Consider the following 10,589-nt stretch of genomic DNA (forward strand, 5'->3'; position numbering starts at 1 on the left):
TTCCTGCACCCCAATCTCTCCTCTATCGCCACCTGGCTTCTCCCTGTGGCCATGCCTGGGTCCAAATCTCCCCTCCTTATAAGGACACCCTTTGTTCTGGACGGGGATCCACCCACGTTACCTCATCTTAACTCAGGGACATCTGTAAAGACCCTATTTCCTAATAACTCCCGTTGACAGGTTCTGTTCGTTAGGACTTCAGCGCATGAATCTGGCGAGGACAGAGTTCAGCCCATCACCCTAATGTTTGCACAGGGTCCTTCTGACCCAGAGAGAGGGTGACAATAAATCCAAGAAAACTGATGGGTCCCAGCGCCCGAGCTACACCAAGAGCTCTGGGTGTAGTGTCTTGACTGTATCAGGATGAACATCCTGTCTGTGAGGTGTACCAGTTTTGCAAGATGAACCCGCCGGGGTGACTGAGGGGAAGCCTACATGGGAAGTGCCTGCACTATCTCTTACGGCAGCCAACTGACTCGACCGTGACCCCAATGTAAACAGTTTCACTGAAAAGCAACACAGCCCCAGGGACCCACAGACCGCACGGGGCTTTTCCTCCAGCTTTTCCTACCGTGGTCCGGTGGCAGCAGTCCGGAGGTGGGCACCAGGAAGACCGCCAGCCAGACGAAAGCCATGGCCCAGGCAGCTCCCACAGGAGGGCGGGCGCCAGCTGGGGGAGGAGAGACAGTGGCCGCGTGGGGTGGCTGCGGGGAGGGGCTGAGCCTCCAGGGCTGTCTTGCTCCGAGCGCGGGAGCTGCTTCTGGGGGCAGAGCTTCCCGTGCGTGTGCACGAGTGTGTGCATGTGTGTATACCGCACGCCTGTGTACGCATGTGTCTGCACATATTACTTGTGTTTATGTGTCTGTGCACTATGCATGCACATGTGTGCACGTGTGTATCTGTGTATATCTCTGCGTCTTGTGTATGCATCTGTGTGCACTGCATGTCTCTATATGCATATGCACGCATGTGTGTGCACACATTGCATGTGTTTGTGTGTCTCTGTGTGTGGTGTGTATGCATACGTGTGTCTCTGTGTGTATGTGTGTGTGCACACATTACACAGGTCTTTGTGTGTCTGTGTGTGCATGTATGTCTGTGTGCATGCACGTGTGCACTCATGTGTGCATGTGTGTATCTGTGTGTATTGTGCGCACACATTACACAGGTCTGTGTGTGCATGTGTACGTGCATGGCTGTGTGTGTGTGTGTGTGTGTGTCAGCCTCTCTAAAAAGCTCCTGCCCTGGGGTTTGAGCTCACCCTTGGCTCTAGCCCCATCCCGGAACCCAGAAAGCACCCTCCATGCAGCACCAGGAAACACTGGGCTCACAAAACAGTGGAAGGAAGTTTAGTTAATAGCATTAAGTACAAAGCAGAGTTTCCTGAACAGACCGAGTTACGGTCACTATATCCCGTGATGTCTCATCGTTCCTGCCAGAGTTACCCCCCAGGTCCCCATGAAGCCCCCCTCTGCAGGCTGGCTCTCCTGGACCCTCCCCCGGGGGTCAACCTTCTGCACCTTCCGGCCCCGGCGGCAGGGTCTCCCGACGATGGACCCCACCCATTCCCCACCCACCCACCTGAGTCACTCATGCAAATGCCCTTGGCGCCTGGAGGCCAACCCGGGGCTGCCACCCAAGCAGAGCCTTGGACCCTCAGCTGCCTCGGGGGCCACACCCTCAGCAGGGCCGCAGGCTCTCTGTGCCGGTCAGGGTCGCCCAAAGACCTGACCGCTACTCCCCGCCATCCCACCTGGAGCATCTTGGCTGGGATTGAGGTGGGGGGCGGCCCAGGACGCACCCTACCTCATTCAGGGCCTGTCCAGCACCCCTGTCATGAGACCCAACCCGCACTCCATCCGTCTGGGGTCTCACCTGCTCCCCCATCCAGGACTGGGGCTCCCACAAGATTCCCCAGGACTGACCTGGTCCCCCCAAAGTGCCAACTTTCACACAGATTTGACACCAGAAGCCGACACCCAGGGTTCTTCTTGCCAAACTGGGTGGAGGGAAGCCCAAGAGACCCCTTTCCAGGACAAGGCAACGGGTGAGATCCAGAACTGCCCATCACGGGGAGGCGTTCCGGGACAGATGCCAAACAATCCATTTGTGATACAGGGATGAGGGTGAGAAGGGCAAGGTGTCGGGCACAAAGCTTCAGGGGAGGCGTCTCCAAGCCAGGCCTCACGATCCAGAGCAGTAAATGCCGTGCTCACAAAAGGTCCAAGCACAGATCCACGGGGAGAAAAAGATCAGAATTGTGACCAAATATCGGATGAGCACGGCCTCGGGCTCCTCTTTAATTGATGAAGACAGGCCCCTGTGAGTGTCGAGGCAGGGGTGGGTGGTCTGTTCCTGGCGTCTGCTCAGGTGAGCCGAGCCCCACAGGTACACACGGCTCCAGCCTCGAGACGTTAAGCCCACCCACAGGCATCTCTCCTCGCTCGGAGAAGCTCACGTCCTTTAAACACCCACATTGCATGAGGGTCATCAACATATCCTGCTGCCCCCAGATTGCGCAGGGAAGAGGCGTTCCTGGGCAGAGTCAAGCCCCCAGAGGCCGGGGATGGGGCCGGGCTCAGCAGGATCGGGGCGAGATAAGGGGCCTTGGGGCTCTGCACCCCGGCAGCTCACCTGCCTGCGTCTGGGGGCAAATGTGAGCCTGCAGGAGTCGGGGGCGCTGTGATTAGGGGGAAGCCTCTCGTCCGGGGAAAGCCACTAAGAACCGTTCATCCATTCGGCCAACGCATAGGACCCGGCGCAAGACACAGAGGTGGTCCAGACGCCCGGGCATCCAGCCTAGTACCGGGTGGCACCGCGTTCGGATCCCTTAACCGGGGTCAGTGACACACTCAGCATCCTCCTTGGGCATAAAGGCTTTGAATCCGTTGCGTGTTGCCCCGGATGACACATCTCAGCGGCACGAGCTGCGTTCAAATCCTGGGGGTCCCGCCCCCGCCCCCGGGGCTGGCGGTCAGTGCTGAGTCTCCAGGGACAGCTGTCGAGGACGCTGCCTGCCTCCTGCCCCCCAGCCCGGCCCCGGGGTCTTACCTGGGATGCAGAGCACGGTCTGGCCGGAGAGAGAGGCAGCCTCTCCTGGTGCTGGTCTAGCTGGCCCGAGCTCTCCTGGCTTCTCGGCTGTGCTGCAGGCAGCCTCCCGAAAGAGAAAGAACCTTGTTTCTTCTCTCATCAGCGTTTTTATAGCCTCCGGGGTCGGCCCCACCCCTAAAAGCTAAGCCCCAGTGAGCCAGGGAGGCGGGGAGAAAGTGTTGAGGGTGTGACCAGGTCCAGGAGCCCTCTGCACCCCACAGCTCAGAATTACGGTCTGGGGTCTGCAGCTCTGTGCTCTCCTGGAAGGAACACCCTTTCTTTCAAAGTCTGCTTTTCCCATTCTCACTTCTGTTTGTAGGTTCCTCATTGTCACAATCCTAATGGCTTCCCGCCATTCACCCGGGCTTGGGCAGTTTCCTGGAGCCGTGTCGTGTGTAAAGCCGGTCAGCGTGAATGGCCGGGGCCCTGGTCCCCTTCCTTCGAGGTCCCATTGGAATGACCGCTCGTGCCCAAGGGGACAGGGCGGTGACCCCGGGCCCCCGATGCGCTGGCTGCACGGGACTCACGCAGCTCTCCGCCTGGCCCCTACCAACCCGCTCCCAGGTGACCTTGCCTCACCCGGGCCCTCCCGGGTATCCCTTGCTCTCGCCCTACACCTGTCATCCGCCAGTTGCCGCTCCCAAGCTCCAGCCCCACGTGTCCGTCCCTCCACCCTCTCCCTTGAGGCAGGTCCTCTTGTCCCGTCTACTCCACAGCCCCAGTGCACATCCACCCGGACTCTCAGAGCGTGGTTTATTTAGAAACAGGGCTGTCACAGGTGTAATGGATTAAGGTAACACAGACTCCACCTGGAACAGGCTGGTCCCTATGTCCCATGGGACTGCTGTCCTTATGAGAAGGTGGCCCCTGGGAGACAGGGACACAGGGAGGGCACAGTCACATAAGGACGGAGGTGGGAGGGGGCGGCCACGAGCCCAGGGATGGCTGGCGCCCCCAGAAGCTGGAAGAGGCAGGAAGGACCCTCCCCTGGAGCCTCTGGAGGGAGCGCGGCCCTGGAACATGTTGAGCTCAGACGTCTGGTCCCCGGGGCTGGGGGAGGATGCGGGTCTGTGGATTTAAGCCGAGCAGGCTGGCGTCCTTTGTGACGGCCGCCCACTTCCCACAGAGCCTGAGTCTTGGTGGCTGACCAGCCCCTCTGAGAGACAAAAGCCGTGTCTCCCCGAGGGAAGGACAAGACGCCCATCCCCTCATCCCTGTTCAGGGCTGATGAGCATCTTGCTAAGAACTGAGGCGACTGTGAAATGCACGCTAGGCAGCCACCACTCTTGGGGGACACCCCTTGTCTGCCCCTCTTTGTCTGGGGTCAAAGCACAGTGAGGCAGGGGCGGGGGGTGTCCAGGCAGATGCAGTGCGGGGCAGGGGTGGGCGTGGATGACAAAGCTGAGAAATGACAGTCCAGAGCGGACTTCACCCACGGGGCTGAGCCCAGGCTGGACCCCTTTCCTGGCAGTGCGCCTCCAGATGCTGAGGGGTGACGTTCAGATATGGATTCTGACTCCTGGGTCTGGGGGGGATGCCCCATGACCCTTCTTTCTCTCTCTCTCTCTGTCTCTCTCTCTCTCTCTCTCTCTCTCTCTCTCTCTTCCCTCCCTCCCTCCCTCCCTCCCCTCCTTCTTTCCCTTTTAGTTTTCCCCTAAAAGCCCAAAACCCCAGTAAAAAAGGAAGACACAACAGAAAAGCACCGAGGGGCCTCCAGGCCACAGGACAGGTGCTCGTTAGCTCAGCCGATCCAAAAAAGCTGAGCCCTGACTGTCCGTGGGGAGACTCAGCCCCAAGGCAGCCCAAACGTGTGGGCACAGCACAAACCCCGGGAACCTTGCCAACCGGAGGCCCTGGGCGTGTGTACGTGGGGTGACAAGAGGACAAACAGGCGCCACTGGTGACAAGTCTGTTTCATGAAGGCCACACCCCCAAATCCACCCGCAGCCTCGCCAGTGTCCCTGTAACCCGCGGGGAGGCTTGAGGTTTAGTGTTTGTGGCGGGGGTGGGGGAGGGGGGGCCGTGTGTGTCTCTGGATGCGGAGTGGGACCAGGCGAGGCGGAGGATGGTGGCGCTACCCAGAGGAGGCGACAGAGGCCCAGGGGTGCATGCGTGCTGAGCCGTCTCCCTCCATGGGACAGCAGACCCCTCGACCGCCCACTCCGGGGGCCCCGGCTCCGTCCCCATCAGCGGTTTAGTGCCGTCAGACAAGCAATGACTAATTTCAGAAAAGCCCACACACATCGGGGAGCTGGTGGTGGGGGGAGCGTGCGTTGTGTGCCTGGAATCCAGCCCTCCATGTGGGGAAGGAGCTATGGGGAACAGAAATGGGGAACCGGGAAACGGGGTGGGCGAGGCCAGGGCACGGAGCAGCTGGGCCGGGAGCGACCAGAATAGCAGCCTGTCCAACCAGTGCCCAGCACCTGCCATGCGGCCCAGGGTCATGGCCGGCTCGGCGAGGAGGGCAGGGTCGGCAGCGCCTCCGCCCCAGGAAACCCGTGGCCCCGTGGATGGCAGACGACAGCCCAGGGCCGCATGCCCGTCGGGCGCCCGACGGGGCTCCCGGCTGCTGGGGGCTCCTAGGGACCTGCCGAGGGGCGGGACGCCCCCCCGCGGGATGCAGTGGATCAGTTCCCGGGGGGCTGTCCCCCTGTGACCACGGTCACCTCCCAGAAACGCAGCCCCTAAACCCCCTTCCCACGCGGCCTCTGGCTGGGCCCGCGTACCCAGAACCAGGCCACGGCATAGAGCTTCGACTGGCCTGTGGACATAAAAGTGATGGGCTCCCACCCTTATCATCCAGGCGCCTGGGCTCCCCATCCTCCCAACAACGTTTATGACGCAGGGTTTGGCCATGAGATGATGTGTCTCAGGCAGGAGGCTCCGAACCGCAGCTCATGACCTGGGGCGGGGGCCCACCCCGCCCCCCTGAGCTGCGCTGCACCTCCCTCGCTGGCCGATGCCGAGCTCTGCAAAGCTGCAGACGGGCGTGCTGGGGTGCACGTCGGGACCTGCAGTCCTGCGCATCTGGGAGCCCAGGGCAAGAGCAAGAAGTGAACATCACAGGCTGAGGGGACTTCCCTGGCCGTCAGTGGCTAAGACCCCGCGCTCTCCATGCAGGGGCCTGGGTTCGATGGTCAGGGAACTAAGATCCCACACGCGTGCCGCAACTAAGACCTGACGCAGCCAAATAAATAAATACTTTTTTTAAAAAAAGAAAGAAAAATAAAGAAATTCGCAGGCTGAGATACAGGGTACCCCGTGTGCTCTGAGGTCCCCAGAGACGCTCCAGGGCCACTTCCCGGCACAAGGCTGGCCGTGCCCTCGGGGTCAGGCGAGGCTGGTCTCCCGGATTCTCCCGAGAGGAGGGGCTGCCCTCACAACCTTTCCCAGCAAAAGCACTTCCGGCCGTGGTGGTGCAGCGTCTTCCTGGAGGAGGGGACACGCCCTGCTCTAAGATTCCTGGCCTGGCGCTCCAGACACGGCGCGGGTGAGCTGTGCCCTCTGCGTTCTCGGGGAACCTGCAGACCTGTCCTCGCAGCTGCTGCTTCTGGGGGCCCCGGCACTTAGGGATCACCAGCTCCCTGTCCGCTGGGGGTGTGGATCTTTGCTGCACTTTTTAATAACTGTACTCAGTGAATGGTACTCTCCAAGCTCACATCCCTTAGAGCCTCAGAACAGGACCTTATTAGGAAACAGGATCTTTGCAGATGTGACGCAGTGAAGGGTCTGAGATGAGGTCCTCCTGGATGAGGGTGGCCCTACATCCAGTGACAGGGTCCTTCTAAGACACAGAAGAGGAGAGACACAGACACAAAGGAGAAGCCCCGTGAAGACGGAGGCAGAGACGGGAGGGATGCGGCCACGAGCCCAGGGACGCCCGGAGCCCCCAGAAGCTGGAAGAGGCGGGAAGGACCCTCCCCTGGAGCCTCCGGAGGGAGCGTGGCCCTGGGATACCTTGGCCTCAGGCTTCTGGTCTCCAGGACTGGGGGTAGGATGGATGCCTGTGGTTTTAGGCCCTCAGTCTGTGGTTGTTAGAGCCAACCTGGACTCTGCTATAAAAAATAACACTCTTTTTCTCTCACCATGCACCCCTCCCCCCTCCCTCTGGCCTCCTGAAATCTGCCTGGGTCCCTGGCCCCGTGCCGGGGAGCAAACTCACCCTTCCCATAGGGTGCCTGTCCCACCGGCGCACAGGGCCGCTCTGGAACCTGCCAGTGGCCAGCCCAGGCTTGGGCTGACTTGCCAGGTTCTGATTTTTATCGTAAACCCATCCGTGTAAATAAGAGTGTGCCGGAGCCAAGCCCATCCGTAGCCGGAGCTGATGCTCCCACGAGAGGCCCATCTTTCCAGGTCCAGGTTGTCTCAGTGGCGCCTTGGCCAGAGGCTCTCTGGGGTGATGACACAGGGTATCTTGGGGTCACGGGCTCCTCGGCCACAGCGATAGCGAGAGTTTCCTCCACTTAGACCTCATCTTTCCTATTTTCTCTGAAGCACCGCACGTCTTTCGAAAGAGGCGCCTTCTTAGCTCTGGCCCAACCCCAAACGTGGAAGTTTCTAGATGAAATCTTCCTCATCGGCGGCCGCGGCCTTTTTGTGAAACGCCCGTTTCCTCGTAGTGTTGTCTTCGGTTGGGCTCAGGGCGTCCCAGGAAATCGGAGCGGGCATCTCCCTCTGTGTCTGGGGCGCGACTCTGCTGCTTGCTTCCCTGGCCGACGGCCTGAGCGAGCCCCGCCTGGGAGATGGGTCTCTTCTGGGTGTGGACGGCACCCAGCTCGGCTGTTTAATGTGGGGCTGTAGAGACACGCCACCAAAGAGAACTGTCCTCAGCTGGGCTTTCTCTGTCCTCGTCCTGTCTATACTCCCTGTGTCCTGCTCCCCGCCGTGGCTGGAAGATGGGCAGGGAGATAGGTGTCTTTGTTGTTCATATCGAGTTTTGGGGGTGCCCCATGTTGGCTGCCTTGGAGGGCAGTTTGTGATTATTTTCCTCAATGCCTTCGCTCATTCTTTCTTCTTTTTTTTTTAAATAAATTTATTTATTTATTGTTGGCTGCGTTGGGTCTTCGTGGCTGCGCGCGAGCTTTCTCTAGTTGCGGCGAGCGGGGGCTGCTCTTCGTTGCGGTGCGCGGGCTTCTCACTGCGGTGGCTTCTCTTGTTGCGGAGCACGGGCTCTAGGCGCACGGGCTTCAATAGTTGTGGCTCACGGGCTCCAGGCACGCGGGCTTCAGTAGTTGCGGCGCACAGGCTTAGTAGCTCCGCGGCATGCGGGATCTTCCCGGACCAGGGCTCGAACCCGTGTCCCCTTCATTGGCAGGCAGATTCTTAACCACTGCGCCACCAGGGAAGTCCTGTCACTTTTTAATTTTACTAAAAATACACCACGAATATCTTTCCTTAGGCGCAGAAATGAATCTATGTCTCCTTACAATTTCTACACAGCCCACACCATTGCATTCATACAAATCCGTGAATAAACATCCAGGCGATTTTTTGTTTTCTTTACTTATTATAAACGGTTTTCCCCGAAAGGGAGAGAGGTCACACCCAGACAGGGGAGGGTCAGGGCGGAGCACAGATGCCAGCTCCAAAGTCTGCACATGATAGTGTGACAGCAAGGATGGGGCCATCTGTCCTAAGTCGGAGGCTGTCTGTCTGCCCCCCAAGAGATGGTGAAAAGCCATCCCTCCACCTGGATTGCAGGCATCTCGGAGATGAAGATGCCCGTGATGTGTTCGTTTTTTTCTTTTTCAAAAACAGCTTTATTGACGTTTAACTCACAAGCTGCAGAATTCATGCTAAGTGCACCGTTTGAGGGCATTTAGCACATTCACAGTGTTGTGCAACCATCACCTCTGTCCGGTTCCAAAGCACTCTCATCCCCCCAAACGGAGGCCCTGGGGGCCCTACACATTCCCAAGCCCCCCCAGGACTCCCCAAGTCTCTCCAGATGTCCCCCAGGGCTGCATGCTATAGGAGAACCCCAAGACGCTCCATCAATTATTTTGGTCCTTGTGTATGCAATGGTCCACAGACGTCCGCAGCAGACATGGGATGCCCCCACCTTCCTCCACACGCCTGCAGCCCCCTGCCTGGGTGGTCTCCTAGGGATGCCCACGCTCCAGGCACTCCCGGTGGTCACCTGGCATTCAACACATCCTGCACAGGTGTGGCGAGCCAGCCGGCAAAGGGGACAGAGCCTGCATCTGCAGCCAGGGCTGATGCCACCACCCTGAGTCGACCCCTCGGGCCAGACACCACCCCGCTCTGGGCCTGGGAAACTGAGAAACTGGGGCCGGGAAATGGGCGGGTCTCTCACCGCTGCCCCCGTGTGGTGGCTGTGACCATAGCCGGCCTCCATCACCTGTGCCTGGACGGTCACCCAGCAGGTGGTTCCGAATTGTGACACCAGGGACAGCCCCTAAACGGTACTGAGCTCACAGTCACTTTGCCCGGCGGCGTCCTCAGGACCCGTCTTCCAGACACACGTGTGCTCCCTGCAGAGACCCCTGGCTTTGCCTCTTTCTTGAAAGCCTCTTCTTTTTAATCAATAAAGTAATTTATTCATTTTTTATTGGCGTATAATTGCCTTACCATGGTGTGTTAGTTTCTGCTGTACAATGAAGTGATTCAGCTCTATGTATACCTATATCCCCTCCCTCTTGGACCTTCCTTCCATCCCCTCCCCCATCCCACCCACCTAGGTCATCACAGAGCACCGGAGCTGAGCTCCCTGTGCTATACCGCAGGTTCCCACTGGCTATCTGTTATCCATGGTAGCGTATTTATGTCAATCCTAATCTCTTTTTAAACTTTATTCTTTCGGGCACAAAATAATGACTGCCTTTTGCGGAAAGCGTAAAGCCCGCAAGCACACGGGAAAGTCAAACTCCCCCCTGAACCGGCCATCAGGAGAGAACCAGTGCGGATATTGGGCCACGTATGGGGCTCAGGCAGCAGATGGGCCATCCGTTTAGCAGCCGCCCCCTGCCCTCATTCCCCTCCCTCTGCCCTAAGCAACCTCAAATCTGTTTTTTGAATCTGGGTTTCTGGCCATTCTGCGTGCACGGGGTGACAGGCGTGGGCCCTTTTGTGTGTGGCCTCCGTCATGCTGTTCTCAAGGGGGTTTTTTGGGGGGGGGGAGGGGGCGGGTGTTGCCTTTTACAGAGGAACTTCAGGCCCGTGCTGGACAAAACCGCTGCCCTCACCACCAGCCCGATCAGGACCACAAGGAAGTTCTTCCCTGGGAAACCTGATGGGGCAGAGGCGCAGAGGGTCAGGAGTGACCGGATGGTCAGGTTTGCACACATCGGCTGCCAACCCGTTATCAGACTATGGGGCGGGGGAAGCAGGGCTGAGCAGAGGAGGAGAGAACTTCCAGACACAGGGGCCTGAGGGAGGTGGGAATCTTGGCAGTGAAGAATCGATTCTTCTGGGATCCTGTCCCACCCCACCCCACCCCACCCCTTTTCACTGTCCCCATATTTCCCACCCTGCTGCTC

The 10,589-nt window shown here is 59.1% G+C and overlaps 1 protein-coding gene across 1 annotated transcript in view; it reads right to left on the reverse strand.

Moving 5' to 3' along the window:
- IL3RA (interleukin 3 receptor subunit alpha) overlaps nucleotides 1–635 on the reverse strand; it is a 22,206-nt gene extending 21,571 nt beyond the window's left edge. Inside the window, exon 1 of the mRNA XM_007460492.1 lies at nucleotides 572–635. Within this exon, the coding sequence (XP_007460554.1) occupies nucleotides 572–635 (64 nt within the window). The remainder of the gene's footprint in view (nucleotides 1–571) is intronic.
- Nucleotides 636–10,589: the final 9,954 nt, after the last annotated feature.

This window comes from Lipotes vexillifer, unplaced genomic scaffold (assembly GCF_000442215.2).
Source record: "Lipotes vexillifer unplaced genomic scaffold, Lipotes_vexillifer_v1.1 scaffold512, whole genome shotgun sequence".
NCBI lineage: Eukaryota > Metazoa > Chordata > Mammalia > Artiodactyla > Lipotidae > Lipotes > Lipotes vexillifer.